Genomic DNA, 25,831 nt, shown 5'->3' on the forward strand with positions numbered 1-25,831 from the left:
ATTTGGAAAGAACCTTGGATGATGGATAATGTGTTGGAATAGCATATTTCTGAATACACTACTCTGTTATGTGAAGATTGGATGTTGGAAATGCATTGCTACAACTTCTATGAATAGAAGGTTTACTTTAAAATAGTGTGAAATATTTAAAGTTGTCAGACCACTTCCTAAGCAATGTTTTGGGTTCCACTTGACTTCCCTATAATGCACTCTACCGACAATTATAAAACTGCTCATAAATAACAGCTCCAAACTATGAGGCAACTTCTGAAATTTTTTTTGTTTTGTTTTGTTTTTTGTTTTTTTTAACTTCTGAAATTTTTTACTCTTAATTTGATACACACAGGGACAAGCAATTCGTGGGTTTATTGTTTTTAAAATGTTGCATTTTTAGGTAGAATATCTGGCCTAGAAGAAGACTTAAAGAATGGAAAAATCTTATTAGCAAAAGCAGAGGTGGAGAAGAGACAACTGCAGGAGAGACTTACTGATTTGGAAAAGGTAAAACATGTTCAGCTTTATATTTTGTAAGAAAGTGATTATAGAATTTCAGATTGGAAAATTTAAAATAAGGGAAATCAGTATACTTTCAGTGTATGTTTCTCCCTAGGGATCCAAGGAAAACTCAAAATTTGACTTATAACATGTCTTAAAAATGATGTAAAAAAAAAAATGATGTAAAGTTATCATGGCTTCTGGCATTTAGAAATTTTTTTTCAAAAATACTATAAGGACATCCCAGGTGGCTCAGCGGTTTAGCGTTGCCTTCAGTCCAGGGCCTGATCCTGGAGTCCTGGGATCAAGTCCCACGTTGGGCTCCCTTCATGGAGCCTGCTTCTCCCTCTGCCTGTGTCTCTGCATCTCTCTCTCTCTCTCTCTTTTTCTCTGTCTCTCATGAATAAATGAATAAAATCTTAAAAAAAAAATACTATAAGCCAGGCATTATTTCTAGACTCTGTGCAGCTAATATGGTATTTTTGTTCTCTTATTTATTCATTCGTTTAAGTATTTAATGTGTCATCTGTCAGGATGCACTCCTTGCTTGCCTTCAACAATTTCACAGTTGTGGCACCTGGCTGGCTCAGATGGTACAACACCTGACTCTTGATCTCAAGATCATAAGTTCAAGTGGCACATTGGGTGTGGAGCCTACTTAAAAAATTAATTAAAAAAAAACACCCCACAATCTAATGAGTATCTTCTAAAGTAATAATAAGGTATACAGATAATTCAACGTGGTATGGTAAATAGAATGCTAGAAGAATGGACCGGGTATATTGGATGCACAGGATAAAGCCCCGGGCTGACAGGGCAAGATTGGTTGGTAGGGTAAAGGCACATTCTGATTTGGGGGAGACAACATGAGCATAGGTACAAAGGATGAAAAATAGAAAAGGCACAGTTGGTTTGTTTAATGCAAACTGCTCAATATTTCTGAAGTACAGGGCAAGGGTCAACAAATTTTAATCTTTTAAGGAAAAAACAGTAAATATTTCAGGCTTTGAGGGCCATATGGTCTCTGTTGCAGCTCAGCTCTGCTGAAGTCCATAAAGGAATGGGTGTGGCTTTATTCCAGTGAAATTTTACAAAAATAGACATCAGACCAGAATTGGCCTGAAGACTGCAATATGGTCCTAATGTTAAGTGTAAGGAATTCAGTAACCAGAATGAAGCTATAGAACTAGGCATGAATATATACTCTCTTAAACTTAGTTTTTCTAGGTGGGCTAGCCACTGAAGGACTTTAAGTTGATTCCTCTTACTAGAGGTGCATTTAAGATAGATCATTGTATACCATGTGGAGGATAAATTAGAAGAAAACAATATAAGAGGTAGGGAGACTAGTCAAAGGCTTTTTCAGTAATTCAGATAATGAAGACTTAACTAGTACAGTGGTTAAAAGGATGGAAAATATGGGTGAATCTGAGAAATATTTGAAGGAATTATATTTGGCAGCACTTAGCGATTGATTAGATGAGATATGTATGGTACTTAATTAAGGATGAGTTCTAGGTTCCTACTTTATGATAAGATATATAATGGTACCACTAATTAAGAAAGAATAAAGGAAAACAGCTCTTTTAGAAGAGACCATGACAAAAAAAAAAGAGACCATGACAAATCTATTTTAGTCCTCAGTTTGAGGCGCCTGTGAGTCAGCCAAATTAGGATGTTTACAAAGCAGTAAACTATGTTTGTTGAAGCTAGAAATATTTGAGAGTCATTGGTACAGGAGTAGCTGAAGCCCTGTGAGTGAAAGCCTATCTGGAAAGAGATTGTTTAGATCATTGGTTTTTCAGGGCAGAGTAGATTACTCTGTTGGTGGATTGAAAAAAGTCATTTTTAGGATTAAAGGTGTATTGAAAAATCAAAGGAAATTGTACATTTATGATAAAACTATAGAGAACAAAGAATCAGAAAATCTTTTTTGAGGATGTATAGAAAATTGACATCTATAATTAAAGATTCCTAACTTAAGTCTCCTACGTGGAATATAAGAGGGTAAATGGTAGAGGATCCTGAAAACTTATCTTTAGATACAGCAAAGGGGAATAGTAGATATGTTTTTAAAGTGAGGAATAATGATATAGAAAGGGGAGAAGCTTTGTGGCTGAAGAGCACAACTTTCAGAGAACACCAGCATTTAAAGAACAACTGAGAGAAAACTGCGTAAGTGACAGAAAAGATGAGAACAGGAAGTGGGGAGCCACATGAGTTCAATGTCAGGTATATCAAGGAAATAGTTTCAGGGGCGACAGTGAGTCTAAATGAGATAAGGACTGAAAAGTGTGTATTGAATCTGATGTTGAGAATATCATTGCTTTGTCTCTTGAGATCAACCGCTCTCAGGGCAGATCTCCAAACTGTAGAGTGGAGGGATGGGACATGGTACAACAGGAGATGGATTTCATGGAGCACTTTTATAAGAAGTTTGTTTGAGTGAAGAGGGGAGGAAAGGTATTGAATGTTCTTAGCCTGTAAAAAAAGAACTTTGTAAGTTTTTGAAAATGTGAGCCAGTCTTTTTTTTTTTTGTTGATAGTTGCTATTTTAAATCTTTAATAGGAAAAGAACAACATGGAAATAGATATGACGTACCAACTAAAAGTTATACAGCAGAGCTTAGAACAAGAAGAAGCTGAGCATAAGGCCACAAAAGCACGGCTGGCAGATAAAAATAAGATTTATGAGTCCATTGAAGAAGCAAAATCAGAAGCCATGAAAGGTATGCTTTTTTCTAAGAGAGTTTTCCCAGAGCATTGTACTAAGAATTGATTCTGTAGTCCCTTCTTTGATTTTGAAAAATATTTTTTTATATCTTAATTGTCAAATACTGGGAACTAGAAAGAAAAAAACATTGGGGAAGCTTTATATACATATCATTTTTTTTTTATTTTATGGCAGTAAGCTTTTCTAAGATAGTAAGGTACAAACACAAAATTATACAACCAAATTTAAGGATCAGGGATAAATTAATATTTCAATTTTCAGTATCAGTAGTAACAGGCATACAGAACATGAGGTTCTATATATATCTTCAGATTTGGGGGATTTCCTCTTTTTATAATATTCAGTTTGACTTTCACCAGTTTGTATAATGAAATTGTTTCCAGTTTATGCAAGATAAATGTTTTAAAAATAGTCGCTGACCTAACTAGAGTATAAGTTCTTTGAATATTTTGAACTCTGGAATGATGAAAATATTAGCTTAAAGTCATCCACTACTAAGGAATACAGGATAAGATAACAGAGTTCACTTATCCACAAACCAGCATGTTTCTTGAAATTGTCTTAGGATAATTTGTTTTCCTAATTGACTGCTTATAATTATGTTGGATTTGAAATTCCAAAGGAAATTAATAAAATACTCTTGTAGAAGATTTATAGAACTCTTAAGCAGAAATTTTATTTCATACTGAAGATAACATTTATGAATAACTTAGCCCCCAAAATAGCTTTTCAATTATTGAATGTAATTAAAATTGGAGATCTTTTTGGTTAAAGTCCGTTTAGTCTAAGGCAATAATTGAGGATGTTAAGAGATTAAATGAATGCTTTATTTAAAAAAATCTAATTACAAGAGAGGAAGTTAGTGGGCCATGTTTCCCTGTCAGTTGCCTAGAAGATAGAATTGAATTTCTTTTGAGGTATAATTAGGTGCAATAAAATGCAGGCACTTTCCATGTTTTAATACACACGTGTAACCACCGCTCAAAACAAGTTGTAGAATCTGTGTTCTACACCTCATGTTCTATCACCTCAGTAAGTTTGCTTGTGCCCCTTTCTATTCTCTGCCCACATTAGGGTGATTATTTTCTAAATGAGTACATCTGTCCATAGGTTATTCTCTGAAATGACAAAATTGAACCAATTCAGCATAATAGTACCTACCATTTTTTCAAACTCCTTTTTACTACTGACATAAGATGTATGATAACTTTCTTATTTTACATGAGTATGTAAAACTTAAATGTTGTAACTGATACTCAAATCCAGATCTAAAAGCCTTTGGTCTTTCCACTGCATGTCAAGGCTTCCTTTTATTAAGAATATGGCTTACTAATGAATTCACTAGTTATGTGACTTTGTCTGTAGTTACCCTTTTTTGTGCATTCTTTCCTCTAAAGAGACATTTAGAGTATTAAGTTGTGAAAACCAAGTGCACTGACAGATGAAAAATGCTTAGAAATATTAGCTGATACGAGTAGAATATGAAGAATAGTTTCGTTTTTTTACACGCTTTTGAAGATAGTACATTAAAAACTGAAAATCCATAGGTTTAATTTTTCCTTATATAACTCTATAATAAATGACAATCAGATATAAAGCATTAGATATGAAAGGAATCCAATTGACTTTGAACAGATTTTTCTAATCCGTACATCAAAAGGTAATCCTTTAATGGTAATAACTGAGATTTTAATATGAAATCACTTGCTTAGACAAAACTTTGCCTGCTTTTCAAAGGCTTTTAAGGGGCACCTGAGTGGCTCAGTCAGTTAAGCATCTGCCTTAGGCTCAGGTCATGATCCTGGGGTCTTGGGATTGAACCATGTCGCTCCCTGCTCATCAGGGAGTCCGCTTTTCCACCTCCCTCTCCCTCTGCCCCTCCTTTCTACTTGTGTGCGCTCCCTCTCTAATAAATAAAATCTTTTTAAATAAATAAAAAGGCTTTTAAAAGCTTTTTCTGATCAATAAAACAAGTTATTAGAAATCACTTAGAAAATACAAGAAAGTATAAAGTAAGTAAAGGTTGACCCTTACTAATCAGGATGATATTTTGTATATTTTCTGAAATTTTTATACTGTTTTGCTTTTTTTTTTTTAAAGATTTTTATTTATTTATTCATGAGAGAGAGAGACAGACAGACAGAGGGAGAAGCAGGCTTCATGCAGGGAGCCCGACGTGGGACTCGATCCTGGGTCTCCAGGATCAGGCCCTGGGCTGAAGGCGTTGCTTAAACCGCTGAGCCACCTGGGCTGCCCTGTTTACTTTTTTTCTTTTAATGTAATGCTGTGAACATTTTCCTCAGATCATTAAACATTCTTCTTAAATAGTGAGCACTCACCAAATGCTTTTCATATGCCAGGCAGCATTTAAGTGCCACACAAATATTAACTCAGAACCTTCATAACATCCCTGTGAGGGAGGATGGGTGATTACTATTACCATTTTAGAGATGAGATTGAGCCTCAGAGAGGTTAATTAACTTGCCCAGGCAAATAGTTGGGACGTGTCAGAGTCAGGGTTTAACCTCAGGAAGTTTGTCCCTTTACCATTTCCCCAAAATATAATTGTCCTCCTCTGCATAGTAATATGGTAATATGGAAAGAGCTATAGACATCATAAAATCTATGTGGAATGTTTTAGGGTAAAAAGAGTGACACCAGGGCAGCCCCAGTGGCGCAGCGGTTTAGCACCGCCTGCAGCCAAGGGCGTGATCCTGGAGACCGGGGATCGAGTCCCACTTTCAGCTCCCTGCATGGTGCCTGTTTCTCCCTCTGCCTGTGTCTCTGCCTCTCTCTCTAGCTGTGTCTCTATGAATAAATAAATAAAATCTTTAAAAAAAAAAAAAGAAGAAGAAGAGTAGTGACACCAAGAGGAACAGAGTATCAGGGAAATGAAATAAATCTTTATCAAAAAGATGTCTATTTTAGAACCATCAGTGATGGCAGAATTATTTCCGTTGGAATGAATGTAATATTGCAGTGCTGTATATTTTTCCACAATGCAGATGAAATAAATGCCTGATTTCCAAGCATGAAACTGTTGACATTTCAAACACATTAGCAAGGGTGATGAAAATATTAAACTGGAAATTTTAAAAATGTTTTTAAGCTAGTATCATTTACTATAATTTTTATAGCACTGTGCCATGTATTTCATATGCCTCTTTTGTTTGTGGATTCATGATTGTGTCCATTTTTGTGGCAATAGAAATGGAGAAGAAGCTCTCAGAGGAAAGGACGTTAAAACAGAAGGTGGAGAATCTATTGCTGGAAGCTGAGAAAAGATGCTCTTTATTTGACTGTGACCTCAAGCAGTCACAGCAGAAAATAAATGAACTCCTTAAACAGAAAGATGTGCTAAATGAGGATGTGAGTATAAAGTTTAATAATAAGTAATAATAGACCTGTGTACTGAATTCATAGTCAACGTAGGTTTATCTGTAATGATGGTTTCATAATTAAAAATTTTTTTCTTGGGATCCCTGGGTGGCGCAGTGGTTTAGCGCCTGCCTTTGGCCCAGGGCGTGATCCTGGAGACCCGGGATCAAATCCCACATCGGGCTCTCGGTGCATGGAGCCTGCTTCTCCCTCTGCCTATGTCTCTGCCTCTCTCTCTCTCTCTCTCTCTGTGACTATCATAAATAAATAAAAATTAAAAAAAATTTTTTTTCTTATAAAATAGCTTTCTATGATGTTTAATTTTACTGAATTTAGCTGATATGCCCAATGATGAATCACAATTAAAAATTTTTAAAGTTATTTTTTACCTTAAAGACTATATTTTATTTAAAAATGAGGACATCAGAAGTACAAAAAAATACTTTACCATGCAATAAATTAACTGCCTAAGGGCAAAAGTCTGTTTTGCATGATCATATTTGCTACAATAAGAGCGATCAAATAATGACTTATATTTTACTAAGTAGACCATTTATTTTTTAGGTTAGAAACTTGACATTAAAAATAGAGCAGGAAACTCAGAAGCGCTGCCTTACACAAAATGACTTGAAGATGCAAACACAGCAAGTTAACACACTAAAAATGTCAGAAAAACAGTTAAAACAAGAGAATAATCATCTCATGGAAATGAAAATGAGCTTGGAAAAGCAGAATGCTGAACTTCGGAAGTAAGTAAATTGAGACAAAGTTTTATTAATATGTACAACTATCCATATGTAAATTACTTTAATTTTTTTTTACCTGGGGATTTTCTTTTGATCATGTCATATTCTTGACCACATTTGCTCTATTTTTCTGTATAATTAATGTATGGAGTACCACTGTCCTCCTTCAAGAAGATTATATTTGGGATCCCTGGGTGGCCTGCCTTTGGCCCGGGGCGCGATCCTGGAGACCCGGGATCGAATCCCACATCGGGCTTCCGGTGCATGGAGCCTGCTTCTCCCTCTGCCTGTGTCTCTGCCTCTCTCTCTCTCTCTCTCTCTCTGTGTGACTATCATAAATAGATAAATAAATAAAAAATTAAAAAAAAAGAAGATTATATTTACTTCCCCAACGATTGTTTACTACTTCTACTTTACTACTTCTACATATAATGATACAATGTTGCTATTGGAGTAGAAGAAACTGACATTTTCACTTCAAGCTCTTAAGAGTCTTCACACTTTGTCCATGTGCTTTTTTCCTTCAGTTTCTGGGACTTGGAAATGTTTGATTATTAGCAAACACCATACAAATTTTTAAATCTTTTTTTTTTTTAATTTTTATTTATTTATGATAGTCACAGAGAGAGAGAGAGAGAGGCAGAGACATAGGCAGAGGGAGAAGCAGGCTCCATGCACCGGGAGCCCAATGTGGGATTCGATCCCGGGTCTCCAGGATCACGCCCTGGGCCAAAGGCAGGCGCCAAACCGCTGCGCCACCCAGGGATCCCTTAAATCATTTTTTTATGTTATACTTTAGTAGTCTGTTTTATTTGCTTAGAAAATAGAAAACATAGTTTAGAATCCTTTGAAGTGTACAATAAATATACTGTTAAAGTTTGTCCCATTCGGTCATTAGTAGTAGAATCACCTTTTCCCAGTCATGATCAAAGGTCATTTTGAATCCGTTATTTGGAAAGAGCATAGGCTTTGGATATAGATTGAGGTATGAATTCTAGTCCCATTCCTTACTAGCTGACCAACATTGGGCAAAATATTTAACCTATCTGAGCCTTTGATTTTTTTTTTTTTAAGATTTGTTTATTTTAGAGCAAGAAAACATGAGTTGGGAGGAGAGGATCAGAGGGAGAATATACTCAAGCAGATTCTACACTGAGTACAGAGCCCCAATGCATGGCTCAGTCCCACGAACCCAAGGTCATATCCTGAGCCGAAATCAGGAGTTGGATACTTAACTAACTGAGCTATCCAGGCACCCCCTCTTTGAGCCTTTTATCATAAGACCTACAAAAAGGGGTAGTAAGAGCTTCCTTGTTAGGCATTCTGGAAGGATAACAATGATTTATTTACAGCATCTAGTACATAATAAACAGTAAGGGCCATTACTAGTACAGCTGTTACTGTTAATACTACTGTACTACTACAACTGTTCCTCTCTTATCATCATTGCTAATTGCTTGCTTTTTACATACCTGTGACAGATCAGTAAACTTGATACTACTTAGGAAAGGATGGTCAAGCATTCCTGTATTGACACTATCTAGGAAAGGATGTTCAAAAAGATTTTGTTCTTTTTGCTGATCTGTTGCCTGGGTAAGCCTAGACTCTTAAACTTGATGAGATTTCAACTTTTGAAAATTAGAACTTGAAACTTGAATGATATTTTGATATCTTTATTTTATCTTTGTTTTGTTTTCCTATATATTAGCTTTATTATTCTCTTATTTTAGACCTAGCTTTTTCCATTTACCAGAAAACATCTTTCAAGAAGGACAGATCCTAGAGATATATTTTATAACTTCATATATTTGGAGAGCCTCTGATTTGACTTTTCTAGACCCCAATTTCAAAAAGTACCCTAAGTTCTGGGTTAGAATTCATTGGCCCAGTTCTGATCAAGAATATAAGCAAGCTGTGTATCCTTAAAACAACTTGACTGAATAGATATTCTCCGTAGTATCTCTGGTATCCATAGTATCTATTTCTGACCATAGTGGTTATATGAATGTAAGAGCAGATTAAACATCTAGATTCTTTCCTCTCTTGTTCTAATTATACTGTTTATACCAAATTTATAGTACTTAGTATATATGCCCCTTGTTTTCTTTGCAGGTACATATGGATCTGTTGTTTCTTAATCCCTAAGTTCCTAAACCTTTCTCCTGAAAGAACTCAAATTTGCTGTCTTAACCTAGTACATTATAAGTTCACTGAAAGGCAACCATCTTTTTTTTTTTTTTTTGCAACCATCTTTTTTTATGTTTTGTTCTCTACAACCCCTGATTAATGTCTTCTACATAGTATATTCTCAAATGTTGCATGAATGAAAGCTTACCTGTAATGTATAAGGTACTCATAGTCACTGTGGGAGATTCAAAGATGAATCAGGTACATTGCCTACCTTTAAGAATCTTAGTAGCATTTTATCAGAAGTCACTCCTTAGGGAGAGGTAAGATGGGTACATAAGTAATTGGAATACCAGAATAAAGTAATATATACACGCCATGGGAATTTACATATGAAATACTATGTAGGCTTGCATTTGAAAATGGTTAACATATATATCTTTTCTTCTTTCCAAGATTCCAATAAAACTTTAGTAAAGGAGTTTTTTAAATGCATAAATCCATATCAAGAGTTACAGTGGGTTGGAAGAGAAGAAGTTTATTTCGTTAATGAGGTAGTAGCAAGTGGAAACCTCACTAATGACGTAGAGCAAAGGAAGCAACAGCCAGGAATATATGTGAAATAGGATATTAGTGGAGAAGAAAATGTTTCAGTATTCAAGTACCTTGAAGGGGTAGAGTAAGATGTGATGCTATAAATGGAATAATCTGCTGGTCCTACTCTTCCTACCAGCCCTTACAGAAATGTCTCAGGCTAGGCACTACCACTACTTGGGTTCCTACAAAGCAGTCCTTCAAAAAAGTTAGGTTTACCCTCTGTAGGTTATTAGAACTGCTAGTATGAGGATGACTGCTAGTCATACTCATATTGCTAGTATGAGTCAAGTTATTATTATTTTGCCTTTTAGGGGTCTCTCTGCTTAATATGCTGGCTTTTTAAGCTCTCATCTTAAAATGAAACTTATCAGTTAGAAAAACTCTTCCAGGGATCCCTGGGTGGCTCAGTGGTTTGGCGCCTGCCTTTGGCCCAGGGCGCGATCCTGGAGTTTCAGGATCGAGTCCCGCATCGGGCTCCTGGCATGGAGCCTGCTTGTGTCTCTGTGCCTCTCTCTCTCTCTCTCTCTCTCTCATAAATAAATAAATAAATAAATAAATAAATAAATAAGTAAGTAAGTAAGTAAGTAAGTAAGTAAGTAAATATTAAAAAAAAAAAAAAGAAAACCTCTTCCACATGCTTAGAGATTGTTATTTCTATCTCTTCATTTGTAAGTGAATAACCAAATATCACTAGGCATTTGGGGATTGCCTGAACAGTACTAAAGAAAAAGAGTATGATAAAGAAAAAGGAAACACACCCCCAGATGAAAAATATGTCAGGGAAGAAGAGAAATTAACAAATAAAAGGCATAATTTTTTTTAATAAATTAATTTTTTATTGGTGTTCAATTTACCAACATACAGAATAACACCCAGTGCTCATCCCGTCAAGTGTTCCCCTCAGTGCCCGTCGTCACCCATTCACCCCCACCCCCCCTGGCATAATTTTTTTAAAAAGCCTACTGGTAATAATTAGTATTGATCAAAACTTCTAAGAGATATTATTTGCATTAAACAAGAACCTGGAATAATGCAAAAAGGGCAGCCAGAATAGAAGAGTTGTCAAAGATTAAAAAATTCAAAGAAATTTCATCAAACGTAGAACAAGAGGAAATTACATGGAAGATATGAGGGAAATAGATAAGACACAAGAAACTGTCCCAGGAGTTTGACACCAGATGAAGTCTAGAGAAACTGAGGTGGAGGAAGTTATTAAAGAAATAATACAAAACTGTTTCCCATAGCTTATAGATAATTCTTTAGATTGAAGGACTCAGCAGAAAATAAATGAAAAAAGACTCACTTTTAGAAATGTTCTCATGAAATTTCAAAAATAAGAGGATGGGACTTTTCCAGTTCTCATCACCAACTGGGGAGGTTGTGGCTTATGGTTGATGGAGTAGGAAGTGAGGTGTGGTTCTGTGGCTAAAGCCAGTGATACAACTATATTACAGGGGTTTGGGGAGAGGTTAGGGATGTTAAAAGCTGATTTCCTACTCTGGCAGCAGAGAATTGATAAAAAATATTTTAAATTTATATCCAGAAATAAGCTGAGACATGGAGGTAACTGTCAAAAGAACAAAACGCAGAAATGGAACAAAGCAAAATCATCTAGGGGTATAGGATTAGGGTGTTAAGAGGTGTGGATAAGGAGACTGCTACCTTTCATTATAATTTTTTCTGTGCTATCTGTACTATTTAATTGTAACCATGTGCATATTATGTGGTTATTTTTTTTTAAGATTTTATTTATTTATTCCTGAGAGACACACAGAGAGAGAAAGAGAGAGAGAGAGGCAGAGACACAGGCAGAGAGAGAAGCAGGATCCATGCAGGGAGCCTGACGCGGGACTTGATCCCGGGTCTCCAGAATCAGGCCCTGGGCCGAAGGCAGCGCTAAACTGCTAAGCCACCCGGCTGCCCTGTGTGGTATTTTTTGAAAAATACTTTTTTTAAATACCTGATAAATGTTAGATTTTTAAAGTTGTATATAAATGAATGCTAGCAGTTTTTCAGGATCATGATATTAAAAGTATACTGGGTTTTGCTACAAATGGGCTTAGCTGATAATGATGAGATCATTTTAAAAATTGACCTTTTGGGGTGCCTGGGTGGCTCAGTGCTTGAGTATCTGCCTTTGGCTCAGGTTGTGACATGGGGATCCTGGGATCAAGTCCCGCATCAGGCTCCCTGTGTGGAGCCTGCTTTTCCCTCTGTCTATGTCTGCTTTTCTCTCTGTGTCTCTAATGAGTAAATAAAATCTTATAAATAAATAAATAAATAAATAAATAAATAAATAAATAAATATTGACCTTTTATATATTATTAATTAGCTTTATTCACATTTTTGACTCAAAAATAAGAATCATTTTTAATAGTACATACTTAATAAAATACAGATATAACACAGATAAGTGATATTGAGTGCTAACTTTTTTTTTTTTTAATATTTTATCTATTTATTCATGAGAGACACACACAGAGAGAGAGAGAGAGAGAGGCAGACACAGGCAGAGGGAGAAGCAGGCTCCATGCAGGGAGCCCGATGTGGGACTCAATCCTGAGACTCCAGGATCACATCCCGGGCCAAAGGCAGGCACTAAACCGCTGAGCCACCTGGGCTGCCCACTTATTATTTTTTTTTTTAGTTTTATTTTATATTATTTTTTAAGATTGTATTTATTTATTTGAGAGAGAGCACACAAAGGGAGAGGGAGAAGCAGATTCTCTTCTGACCAGGGAGCCTGATGCGGAACTCGATCCCAGGACCTGGGGTTCATGACCTGGGCCAAAGGCAGATAGATGCTTAACTGACTGAGCCCCCCAGGTGCTCCTAATTTTATTTCTTTATTGAAGATGAATATACATACAGGAAAAAAAATACACAAATATAGAGCTCAGTGAATTTTTACAAAATGTACAGATCTGTGCAGTTATCATCTACATATGAACATGAAAATAAGCACTCCTTCCACTCTTGTCATTTTTCACTCAGCCTAAGATAACTAATTCTGAGATGCTCTTAATTCTCCTACTTGGTTGGTAGAAATGGCTGATCCCGTCAAATGTTTGAGAGTATATAATTTAGTATCACCGCTTTAATCACTCTGATTTTAAGACCCCTTTATACCCTGAAACATTATCAAGAGCCCCCCCCAATTTTTGTTTATGTGAGTTATATCTAATGATATTTTTTGTGTTAGAAATTAAAATTTTAGGGATCCCTGGGTGGCGCAGCGGTTTGGCGCCTGCCTTTGGCCCAGGGCGCGATCCTGGAGACCTGGGATCGAATCCCACGTCGGGCTCCTGGTGCGTGGAGCCTGCTTCTCCCTCTGCCTGTGTCTCTGCCTCTCTCTCTTTCTCTCTGTGTGACTATCATAAATAAATAAAAATTAAAAAAAAAAAAAAAGAAATTAAAATTTTAAAACACAAGAGCATACAAACACTAATTTCATTCATTAGCTGTTGGAATGATGACATAATTATATAACTTCAAGAAAAGTCCATACACACTAGTGAGAGAATGGGAATTCAAGACAAAACAACACAGTAATGGTTAGTTTTATGAAAATAATTTGACCTTTTGGGTGTTTTAAGGGCCTGGGGATGCCCAGTTGTGCCTTAGGCCACATTTCAAGAGTTGCTGGTTTATTATGCATGTAGCTTATTTGAACCTTTGCTGCAATGTCCCCACAGAGAACGTCAAGATGCAGATGGGCAAATGAAAGAACTTCAGGATCAGCTTGAAGCGGAGCAGTATTTCTCAGTAAGTTCCAGATATATTAATTTGAAAATTATTGTATTTGTAGAATGTAAATAGTTTTTTGCTGTAGAACTAGGGAAATAATTTTTGTCTTTAGAATAGATTCTTACAGCAAACACTAGACAGAGATTTGGATAAGATGTTTTGTACCACACAATTCATATAAAAAGAAATAACTGGGCAAATGACAATAGCTTAACAGAAATCTATCATCATTGTTAGAAAAATGGTCCTAAGCACATACCCTATGAAGGTGATTCAAAAAAGATTTTTTTTTTCATAGAGAAAGAAAATTGTCATTTTAATGTTTGTACTTTTTCAGATCGGTTTTAAAATATGAAGTAGTAGTGTCACCTGTGTTTCATTTAAGCCAACAAAATTTTCTTGTCTAAATTAGTAATATTTCTCTTTGCCTCTTTATTTACCTACCAATCTCTGTTTAATGAGAAACTTCAATCTGATATCCAGTTGAAAATCAAGCTTCTAAATTATTAGTGTAACTTTTACTAGTTAATAGGTTGATTACCAGAAAAGTTCATTCAACTATTAATTTGCTCAAGGGCCCAACATTACTCACTATTCAGGAACATATTTGTATGTGTCCAACTTGACTGTCTGGATAGACTGTGAATGTAGAAATAGAATCGATGATGATGACGATAGCGGCAATGATAAGTTTCTGTTCCTGTTTTGCTATTTAGACCCTCTATAAAACACAGGTGAGGGAACTTAAAGAAGAATGTGAAGAAAAAACCAAACTTTGTAAAGAATTACAGCAGAAGAAACAGGAATTACAGGAAGAAAGGTAAAGACAAGTTCCTTATCTCTTTTGTTCATTGTCATGTGCTTTTCTAGAATAGTGCCTGCTGTACTCCAAGTAAGAATTTGATGAAGTGCATTAGACAAAAACTTTGACTTTCTAGTGAAAATTGAATATTAAAATGATGTATCACTAAAATGTAGGGATTCCTTGGCTGCTCAACTGGAGATCACCTTGACCAAAGCAGATTCTGAGCAGCTGGCTCGTTCAATTGCTGAAGAGCAGTATTCTGATTTGGAAAAAGAGAAAATTATGAAGGAGCTTGAGATCAAAGAGATGATGGCTAGACACAAACAGGAACTCACTGAAAAAGATGCTACAATTGCATCTGTAAGTAAAATTTTTAGTTCTTTTTTGGTTTTAATTAAATTACTATATCATCAGTCTTCCTTAAAAGCACTAGGGAAGTACTACAGATAGAAATGAAAAATCTTATATGCTGGCTATAGAATTTTGAATCCACTGGACCATTAGCTTCTCAGAGTTTGGCAGAAAGAGGCTCAAAAAAGAACTGCTTCCGGTGGCTCTATCTGGTGGTAAATTCAGAGTGAAAGACCTAAATAAAGTGAAGGGGAAATACCAAACGCAGGATTAGTATGTCTTTTTTTTTTTTTTTTTTTTGGTTAAAGTTTAGTTGAAAAGAATCTTGAAATGACCATGAAGGTTACTCTTATGCAGGTTGAAAAAATTGTAATGAAAATTTCAAAAGAGAAGTAAATGCCAAGTAATTGAATTTGTCATTAAATTGCTATAGTGGTTAAAAAGTGTGGTATTAGAACAAGGATATTTAATCCCGTTCAGTGGAGATGAGTAGGGAGGCCAGAACCACATTCATGCATGTACAGGAATGTGGTATATGATAGTAGTGGTAATAATAGACACACTGGTGGGAAAGGATTCAGGTGTAATAAATGGTTTGGGATGACTCTTCCTTTTTTTTTTTTTTTTTAATAAAGATTTTATTTATTTATTCATGAGAGACAAGAGAGAGGCGGAGACCTAGGCAGAGGGAGAAGCCAACTCCCTGCAGGGAGCTCAATGCAAGACTCGATCCCAGAACCACACCCTGAGCAAAGGCAGATGCTCAACCACTGAGCCACCCAGGCGTCCCTGATGACTCTGTTCTTATGTAGAGAAGAAAAAAGATCCTTACCTTTTCCAACTAACAAAAATACATTTTAGCAATCTTAAAGAGCCAAATATGAAAAAGAAAAATTTTAATTAGAACGAAATCCAAAACTTACGATAACAGAAGACAACAAACACATTATAAGGAGAAGATATTTGTAATGTATTCATTAAACAAGGGACTAGTATCAGGAACACATGTGGCACTCCTTCAAGTTGTGCCTTAGGCCACATTGCCGTAGGCCAAGCTCACTAAGAAAAAGTTAAACAATCCAGAAAACTGGCCAAAAGAGAAAACCCTAAAAAAAAAAGCAGATGCTTAACGTAACTACTCTTTAAGAAGGGCTAGATAAAGTAACTTTGAAATACCATTTCATACTCATTACAATGGCAAAATTCAGTATCTGGCTAATTTCAAGTGTTCGAAGGATATATGGGAAATGACATTCTAATTCTCATACAACTATGAGGAGTGTAGATGCAGTATGGCATAGTACAGTAAGTAGTATGGCAATTTTTAATACTTATTATTTTAAGTATTTTAAATATCCCAAATATGACAGCTTAAATATTCACATAATCCAAAGAAAGTCTATGTTAAGATAAATATGCTGGAGAAATTAAGGCATAATTTTCATAGCAGCGTATATGTTTATAATAGCAAAAATTCAAATGTCTTATATACAGATGAATGAGTGGATCATTGGTAGAGGTAGAAGATGGAACTACTGTATCAGTTAAAATGAATTAATTAGATCTTTATATGTCAACAGTTTTTTTTAATTTATTTTTTTAAGATTTTATTTATTTATTCATGAGAGACACAGAGAGAGAGAGAGAGAGGCAGAGACACAGGCAGAGGGAGAAGCAGGCTCCATGCAGGGAGTCCGATGTGGGACTCGATTCCGGGACTCCAGGATCACGCCCTGGGCCAAAGGCAGGCGCTAAACTGCTGAGCCACCCAGGGATCCCCTGTCAACAGGTTAATTTTAATACAATGTCCAGTGAAAGCAAATACAGAAAGATACAATGTGATACTTATGGACAATTTAAAATCACATAAAACCACACTACATACTGTTTTATGTTTTTGCAACAAAAGTATATATAATCACATACGGGAAGGATGAACACATAATTCTCAATACAAATTATTTTGGGTAAGAAGGAAGAGTAGGAGTAGGATTTGGAGAGAATAAACAAGGATGTCAGCTTTAGTAAAATTTTGTCTTAAAATGTTCTGAAAGAAATACTACCATTTTAAAATTTGTTCTGCATGATAAAATGCAGAGCTTTGTTAAAATGTTTGTTTGTTTTTAGTTTATTAAATATTTTTCTCATTAAAAATGCTGCTGAGGGGCACCTGGGTGGCTCAGTGGTTGAGTGTCTGCCTTTGGCTTAGGTCGTGATCCTCAGGCTTCTGGGATTGAGTCCTACATTGGGCTCCCTGCAGGGAGCCTGCCTCTCCCTTTGCCTGTGTCTCTGCCTCTCTCTCCTTCTGTGTGTCTCATGAGTAAATAAATAAAATCTTAAAAAAAAAAAATGTTGCTAAGGGTTTTTGAGAGAAGGGGCAGGTTTTGGCTTCCCGTGGTGCACACGAAATCCAAAATGATTAGCGAAATTCTCCTCAGGGGTGAAGTTCCATAAGGTTCCACAAAGCAACAAAGTATAGAAATAGATGTGCTTAGAAAAATAAGAGTTTTAGCAGCATTCTGGTCTCTTTTCCTTTTGAAAGATTGCTTTATAACATAGACCTTGTAAATTGGGATATGATTTTTTTCCACTTAAACTTTTTAGCTTGAAGAAACGAATAGAACACTAACTAGTGATGTTGCCAATCTTGCAAATGAGAAAGAAGAATTAAATAACAAATTGAAAGATGCACAAGAACGTATGTATTAACAAATAATAAGGTTTATTTTAAATATGCTTAATGTTTTGTCATTTGCTATAGTTATTAATATAATCTTGACATTTCCCTGTGTTTCAGAGCTGTCACGGCTGAAGGATGAGGAGATCAGTGCAGCTGCTATTAAAGCACAGTTTGAGAAGCAGCTGCTCACAGAGAGAACACTGAAAACTCAAGTAGGTGTGATAAACTCTAAAGAGGATTTTGAAATTTTTTTTTCATTTCCCTCTTTACATTCTACTTCCAGCATTGCAGACTGTAGCAGACATTGAGTATATTGGTATTTGTGAACTATCCTTGATTTTTGCCTAGTTGAGAGCAGCTAGATTTGGTTAACATTGTCTAGTTCAATGTTTACTCCAGGTTTCCTTAATTTTTCCATATGAAATCACGTTTCCTCTTAGTTTTTTATTGTCATCTGGTAAATTTTTCTGCTTTTAAGAAATACGGAGAGTGAACATTTGCTGACAGCCTGAAAAAGGGTTAGTCTGTAAAGGCACCTTTGATTATTGACCATCCTTCTGCCAACTCTATGGTAGTGTATACAGCATGAATCTTTGTGGGTCCAGATGCTCAGTTCTCTGGTTGGACATACTGTTTTTTACTAATCTGATGCCAATGCAAAATTCTCTTCCTCCAGGATAAAAGTGGATCTGCTTCAGAAAAGTCTCTCTTGGAACTAAAAACTCAAAAGTAATAGAAAGTGACATCAGATCCAACCTGTAAACATTTTAAATTACATTTCTCAGAAAACATGAGTGAAAGCTAATTAAGGTTGGAGAAGGATAAGGAGTAAGGAAGGAGTGTATAATTTAATACAGACAGTGTTTCTCTGTTGCTCTGTGTGTGTAGGGAAGGACATTATTAGTGGTCATATAACTTGCTCTTGATGAACTACCAAGAACCGTCAATATGCTTTATTTTATGTGACTACATGCTTATTTTTATGTTTTTAAGGCTGTGAATAAGTTGGCTGAGATCATGAATCGAAAAGAACCTGTCAAGCGTGGTAGTGACACTGATGTGCGGAGAAAAGAGAAAGAAAATCGGAAGCTACATATGGAGCTTAAATCTGAACGTGAAAAACTGACCCAGCAGATGATCAAGTACCAGAAAGAACTGAATGAAATGCAGGCTGTAAGAATACTTTTTGGACTCTAGATTGAAGATTTCCTTTTCAGAAGTAGAAGTATTTTTATGTTTGCACATATTTTATTGGTTTTAGAACATTTCTATTACTTCATAATTGTTATTGAATTAAACAAAAATTATGAGGTATATGGCATCCAAATAATTTAATGTAATTTAATCTCTTGTAGCAAATAGCTGAAGAGAGCCAGATTCGAATTGAACTGCAGATGACACTGGACAGTAAAGATAGTGACATTGAGCAGCTGCGGTCACAGCTCCAGGCTTTGCATATTGGTCTGGATAGTTCCAGTATAGGCAGTGGACCGGGGGACGCTGAGGCAGATGATGGGTTTCCAGGTACAGATTTATTTTCAGGTCTTATGTTATTTTTATTAAAAGCCTTTGTCTTAAATATAAAGCAGTTGATTATGTTACGCCCTGAGATTGACTGCTCCTGAGAAAAATATTTGTCATTTCTTTAAGAAAAAACATACTCCTCGGAGTGGGGATTCAAACGATTATTTAAACTTACATTATTTATTGATTTTTGACAAAAATTCTTGTTAAAAATTGCTAAAGAAAATTCCACATATTTAGTTACCTAATTAGCTCTTTATATGCTATAGGTAGCTCTTTTTTCAAATTTTTATTTTATTTTCTCTTAACTTCTTTTGCATTCTTACTTCCTTTTATGTTGGGTGTTTAGTTCATATCACTCAATCACGCACTATGGAATCCATGTCATTCACCTACCAGCGTTCCTCTACTTCTCTCAATATTGCCACTAAGCCTTCCAGTTCTCATATGCTTCTTGACTCTGATTCTGACTCAGAAGAAGAATCTTTGCCTTACTTACCTATTTCATCGGAACCTAATGGTACAGGTGATATCCTGAAAATCTTTCACCTTTGGGGTTTTCCCCATTACCTTTAATTTCAGTCTTTTTGCAAATTTTTTGTAACATTAACTAATATTCACTAACTCTAACAAATTGTTCAGACCTCAGTTAAAAGGAAAATGCTGCATGAACAAAAAAATTTTTAAAGGTATTAGCACCTGGCATTGCTGTTACATTTGATAGACATATTTTGTCAACACTGTCATTTAAGAGCATATGGTTTTACTGCCTGTATAATCCATCTTTAGCCAATAAGAAATTCTTTCTGAAGTTTCATATATTAAGAGTGACAGTACAAAAAAAAAGCATGTAGACTGTTTGAGAGGATGTGTGGGATGTATATAGGTTTTCACTAAGTGCTTAGCTAGTCAGCATTGTGTTAGGCTTTAAAAGAGAGTTCAAGACAGTTTGTCGCAGTCTTTGCCCTGAAAGGACTTAGAGTTTAAATGAGGAAACTAGATGGGAAACAAAATTACTGTTTAACTTACATGTCCATGTAAGTACGGATCACATCTAATGGAAATGCTACAGGAAATTAGTATATGACCAGTTGAATGTAAGGTAATTTAGTCTCTTACTAATTGAATACAAATTGAAATAGCTATAGTTATTTACATTGTTGTCACCTTTCTCGGGTATATAGCAGCATATAATAACCAATCACATCGAAGTTTTAGATTTTAGCAATAAAATTGAGTCTATTCATTTTGTTGGAGATCATCTAATTCAGTCCTTTAAGTTGGTGTAGGACCATGTCCAGCCAGTTACTTTATATAGGCTGTTTTTAATGACAGCATTTCTGTTCATACTCTAGAAGGTCGTTGATGAGAGAGGATAGGTTCTGGAGTCAGAGTTGCATCCCTGCGTGACCTTCCTGTGGCGTTGTGAGGATTAAAGAAATTGATGTAAAGCATCTAGCACAGTTCATAAGTGATTATTAGAATAACCTCCAGAAATACTTGTTGCACCTAATTATTTCATTGAATGATATTGATCGAATGCCATTGGAACAAATTCTGAGGATTCAGGCAGTTTCCTTTGTTGAACTAGAATTTTCTGATTTTGCTATTTTGGAATTTAGAAATATTTTTATTACATTGCTACTCATTAACCAAATTTGATCTGTAATTTACACAATTTTATTTCATTTTATTTTAGCCATTTAAAATTCATTTTCTCTGGACACATAAATCACTCACTTAAAATGTTTTCTTTTCAAAGATACATATGCACTATATCTATAATTAGGCCTCTGCCAAAAGGAAAAAGAGTTCTAATACAGGTGTACTAGTGAGAATAAGAGAACTACTTCTCTTTCTTGTACCTTTTTCCTGAACTTTGCAGATGCATGAATTTAATCAGCAGGGGGCATTTGACTTTATAAACTATAGATTATGTATTTTCAATGTGCTGTAACCTGGATTTTGTTTGGCATTCCATAACTTGCTTATACTGATCCTGCATTATTATAGCCTAGATAATGTATAATGATAAATTCTGAAGGGTATATCTGATTTGTTCTGTGATTTTTATATTAAAATTTTATTAAATTCCTCATTTTCTTTGAAGAATTGTTAAATTTATCCTCATATCTTCTGCTTATTTATAGAATCAAGACTAGAAGGATGGCTTTCATTGCCTTTACGAAACAACACTAAGAAATTTGGATGGACTAAAAAGGTAATTGGTACTTTTGAATATGGTTCTTTTACTTCGCTTTTGGATTAGCTATAGCCATTTTATATTTGTAGTTATAAGATATATATAACTAGAACTTTTAGACACATAAAGTTTTGCACTTCCTGATTTGGAATGATGTGATTTTTTTTTAATGTATCTTTGTGAAAAAGAACAAAAATTAAAAAAAACTATCATCATTAATGTGTTGTTAATAATAAAACAGGTTTTAGTGTTAGGAAAAACAAAAGCCTATTGGCCTTGGTGTTTTGCCCTTTCATTGGGAAAACAACTGTAGGTATGACAGACCTACTAATTTCTTTTCCTCTGTTACTAGAGTTATCGATATTATGATGTTCATTTTTGGTAAATGTCTTTGCCTGTTTTCAAGATGCTGTAGCAAAATAGACTGGGTGGTGTATGAAAAATAGAAATTTATTTCTCACAGCTCTGGGAACTGGAAGTCAAGAGCAGGATGCCAAATGGTTCTGGGGAAGGACGTCTATCAGGTTTAGACTTCTTGCTGTGTTCTCACATGAGGAAAGGGGCTAGGGATCTCTCTTGAGCTCTTTTTATAAGGATACTAATCCCATTCAGGAGGTCTGTCCTTGCAATGGCCTATTCATTTGCCTTCCAAAGGCCCCTCCCACTAATACCATCTCATTAGGTGTTAGGGTTTAACATAAAAAATTTGGGAGGAACACAGACATTCAAGCCATAGCAATAAGGTTACCTGTGTTACTGGATTTTGAAGCAGTCAGTCCAAAAAATATTTGAATTCATCCCCTTCCCAATTTGCTTATTTAAAATGTATGCAAACTGAATTTATTGTTATTTTAAGGAAGACGTTTCTCAGGTTATGTTGAGAACTTCTTAGTTATTTAACTTAGGTATTTTATATGATTTTTATTGCTATAGAATTTATTTTCAAAGAAAATATTTTCAAAGAATTTATTTTCAAAGAAAATAAAGATATATATTAATTTTAGTCATTAATTCCTTCCCTCCCTCTCTTTAACAGTATGTGATTGTAAGCAGTAAGAAGATTCTTTTCTATGACAGCGAACAAGATAAAGAACAATCTAATCCTTACATGGTTTTAGATATAGAGTAAGTGTTTTTATTAGAATATTTGGAAACTTTCTCTTTTAAAGTATAGGAGAGTGATGTGACCTTTTTTTGTCAAATTAGTGCTATTTATTAGTCATGTAGTATCTAGATAGGTAGATATGCACTTACAGTATAAGTCCTACTATACTGTTGTTACATTTTCTTATCTTTGCTTCATAGAGATGAAAGTCTGGGATACAAAGTTAAAACATCTTAATATTTCATGGGTCTTTAGTATGTTGTTCTCTGAAACTAATTAGAAAATTTCTGATTTCCTGGAAATACTCAAAATCTCAAGGAGTAATTGGATTAATAGAACCAAGTTATCTTTGACCCTTCTAACATGGGTCAGAGTAGTCAGTTTTGACTTCTAACAAAAGTATAGGATAACTCATGTAATTTGATCCTTTGGTAATATTTTATTCCTTTATTAAAAATCTTTTATAGCAAATTATTTCATGTCCGACCAGTTACACAGACAGATGTATATAGAGCAGATGCTAAAGATATTCCAAGGATATTTCAGGTAAATAACTTTATTTTGTTTTTAGTTGATTGAATTTATTTTGGTTTTTTCACCTTTAGACTAAGGTTCTCAGTATGATATGACAAGACATATCAAATTTCTTTATTCTTGGGCCTTCTTTAGATTACCTTTCAGTTTTAGTCCCGTTTAAAGGTCATTTGTTTTTCTATATCTTTCATACTACTTCCTCTTTTTGGATACTACTTCATTCTTCTCTCCATTTTACTTTTGAAATCTAGGGTATTTATATCATGTTTCTGGCCTTTGCTGTCCTTTAATTCAAGGTGTGTTATGATATTTATTTTATTTTATTATTTTTTTAAGGTATTTTATTTTTAAGTCGTCTCTCCACCCAACATGGAGCTTGAACTTACAACCCCAAGATCAAGAGTCACAGGCTTACCAACTGAGCCAGCCAGGCACCCCTATTGGGACATTTTTAAAGCATGAACTTTCTCTTCTGTTTCTGATTTTACACTCCGCTCTCTAGAAAGTTAAAACAGTTGCTTGTGAAGTTAAATTCTCTACCCAGTAGCCCTTCTACTTCCAGTTTAAAGGGAAGCCAAATTCTTCCCTCTTCTACTTCCATTTTAAAATTAGTCAAACCAACAATTAGTTATTGAGTTCCTTCCAAATAAAAGCCATTTTGCTTGGAGTACTGTGGGAGAGTTGGCCACTGATTTTCTAATGCTTATGATGTTTATTTGGAGTGTATTATACGTCCTTTTCTCTTCCTCACTTCTCCAAATATATATCTTTCCATTAAAGCTGTGTTTGCAGTTATTACCCACCTGTCTGTTTTTGAGACTTGTAAAGCATTAATTTGTATAATTGCCACATCTTTTTGGGAGATTGTTTTGAATACACCCTTCGAGAAAAATGTTCTAATACCCATCAATTAAAAATTTACCTTTTGACCTATTCTGATAAAATTGCTAAAATATAGTAAGGTATCACAGAAAAAATAAGGAAATAAGGAGGTACATTTGAACAAGATAGGTTTTTTTCTGAAATGTGAGCCAAGTGACTTAACTATCCAATGACTTTTCTCATAAAAGTTCTTAGAACCTACTAATATTTAAACATCAAATGCATTTTCTTCTCATTGAATGATCTGGCTAATTCTGTTTTATTTACACTGTAAAAATTGTTACTACATAAAAAATGATTTATTAATCACTCATTATTATTTTTGCTATCTGTAGATTCTGTACGCCAATGAAGGAGAAAGTAAGAAGGAACAAGAATTTCCAGTGGAGCCAGTAGGAGAAAAATCAAATTATATTTGCCATAAAGGACATGAATTTATTCCTACTCTGTATCATTTCCCAACCAACTGTGAGGCTTGTATGAAGCCATTGTGGCATATGTTTAAACCTCCTCCTGCTTTAGAATGCCGGCGCTGCCATATTAAATGTCATAAAGATCACATGGACAAAAAGGAGGAGATTATAGCACCTTGCAAGGGTAAATAGTAATTAACTTGCTCCATCAATATTATTTATGTTCAGATCAATTTAAACATGTTAATTTTTTCTAATATTTCTTTATAGTTTATTGTGATATTTCGACGGCAAAGAATCTATTGTTGTTAGCAAATTCTACAGAAGAGCAGCAGAAGTGGGTTAGTCGGTTGGTGAAAAAGATTCCTAAAAAGCCTCCAGCTCCAGACCCTTTTGCACGGTCATCACCTAGAACTTCAATGAAGATACAACAAAACCAGTCTATTAGACGGCCAAGTCGACAGCTTGCCCCAAACAAACCAAGGTAATAAATCAAAATGTGAATAAAAATTAGTGTCTTTTAAAATATTTTGCTATTTATGTTCAATTACAAATTTTCCTAATTGTAGTGTTCCTTTGTTTGGTATGTTAATGAACCATGGAATACCAAATGTTTGAAACTGTGTGTGTGTCTCATTGATTCAGTTCAAGATAGTACAAATTTGTTTGCTAAATCACACACATATATTAAATTCAACCAAAATATATAAAGGGTTCATTTTTGTCATGTTTATGTATATAATAAAAATATTTTAAGATTTTATAAGCACACCGACTAATGGTTTAGTTAGATGATGTACACAAAGACTTAAAAGTGTCAGATGCACACATTGGTTTTAATACTGCAAACCTCTTAAACCTCTTTTATGTTAGATGACTTGGGAAGTAGGACCAAAACCTTCTAAAATCTTAATTCACATCTATAAATTTAGAATAACTTGTTTCTGATTTAAAGAGCAGTAAAGATCAATCTTAAAAATGCAGATATTAAAAAAAAATAAAAATAAAAATGCAGATATTAACTAGTGGGTAAAGTGGACATTCCTTGTATTTGAGGTGGTTGGGGCTAGGGAGTAATAAATCCTGAGATAATGATGAATGCACGTTTTCATATGGCTGTATTACAGTAATTTCATTCTTGATTCAGAATAACCATTTCTTGGCTTACTAGCTACTATAGCATTTGTAAATACTACTACTATTCATTGAAATGACCCTGAAGATTGAGTTTAGTTAAAGGATAAAGTGCGTAAGATCAGGTGTCTAATTTCAGGTATCCTTTTTGTTCCCTAACACAGGACCTTCAGTATATGAATAATGATGTGCATTGGCTGTATTATCAGAAATCTTTTCATTCTAACCACAAACATCTTATATGAAACTTTTCTTGAAACTATTATCTCAAGGAAGTAATTTAGAATGACAAAGGTAGAATTGGTGTGTCAGCAGTGAAAATGTTGAATTTTTCTGTGAGGTATGAGAAAACTAAATACTATAAAATTAGTGATT

At 34.8% G+C, this 25,831-nt stretch overlaps 1 protein-coding gene across 13 annotated transcripts in view; it reads left to right on the forward strand.

Moving 5' to 3' along the window:
* ROCK2 (Rho associated coiled-coil containing protein kinase 2) overlaps positions 1-25,831 on the forward strand; it is a 141,454-nt gene that overhangs the window by 105,776 nt on the left and 9,847 nt on the right. For 6 of the 13 annotated variants that reach the window (XR_012004793.1, XM_072771070.1, XM_072771074.1 and 3 more), the window contains 17 exons: positions 395-501; positions 3,065-3,224; positions 6,438-6,598; positions 7,172-7,356; positions 13,774-13,843; positions 14,542-14,645; positions 14,804-14,990; positions 17,586-17,679; positions 17,779-17,873; positions 18,655-18,834; positions 19,017-19,185; positions 19,535-19,711; positions 21,336-21,406; positions 22,425-22,513; positions 22,961-23,039; positions 24,245-24,506; positions 24,593-24,806. Coding sequence is in view for 10 of the 13 variants with exons in the window: in XM_072771070.1 (XP_072627171.1) it covers positions 395-501; positions 3,065-3,224; positions 6,438-6,598; positions 7,172-7,356; positions 13,774-13,843; positions 14,542-14,645; positions 14,804-14,990; positions 17,586-17,679; positions 17,779-17,873; positions 18,655-18,834; positions 19,017-19,185; positions 19,535-19,711; positions 21,336-21,406; positions 22,425-22,513; positions 22,961-23,039; positions 24,245-24,506; positions 24,593-24,806 (2,404 nt within the window). In the remaining 3 variants the exon portion in view is untranslated. Of the gene's footprint in view, positions 1-394; positions 502-3,064; positions 3,225-6,437; positions 6,599-7,171; positions 7,357-13,773; positions 13,844-14,541; positions 14,646-14,803; positions 14,991-17,585; positions 17,680-17,778; positions 17,874-18,654; positions 18,835-19,016; positions 19,186-19,534; positions 19,712-21,335; positions 21,407-22,424; positions 22,514-22,960; positions 23,040-24,244; positions 24,507-24,592; positions 24,807-25,620; positions 25,797-25,831 lie in introns of all 13 variants that reach the window. The other 7 variants (XM_072771077.1, XM_072771078.1, XM_072771079.1 and 4 more) reach the window with 4 other exon arrangements.

Source organism: Canis lupus, chromosome 12 (genome assembly GCF_048164855.1).
Source record: "Canis lupus baileyi chromosome 12, mCanLup2.hap1, whole genome shotgun sequence".
In the NCBI taxonomy this organism is placed as follows: domain Eukaryota; kingdom Metazoa; phylum Chordata; class Mammalia; order Carnivora; family Canidae; genus Canis; species Canis lupus.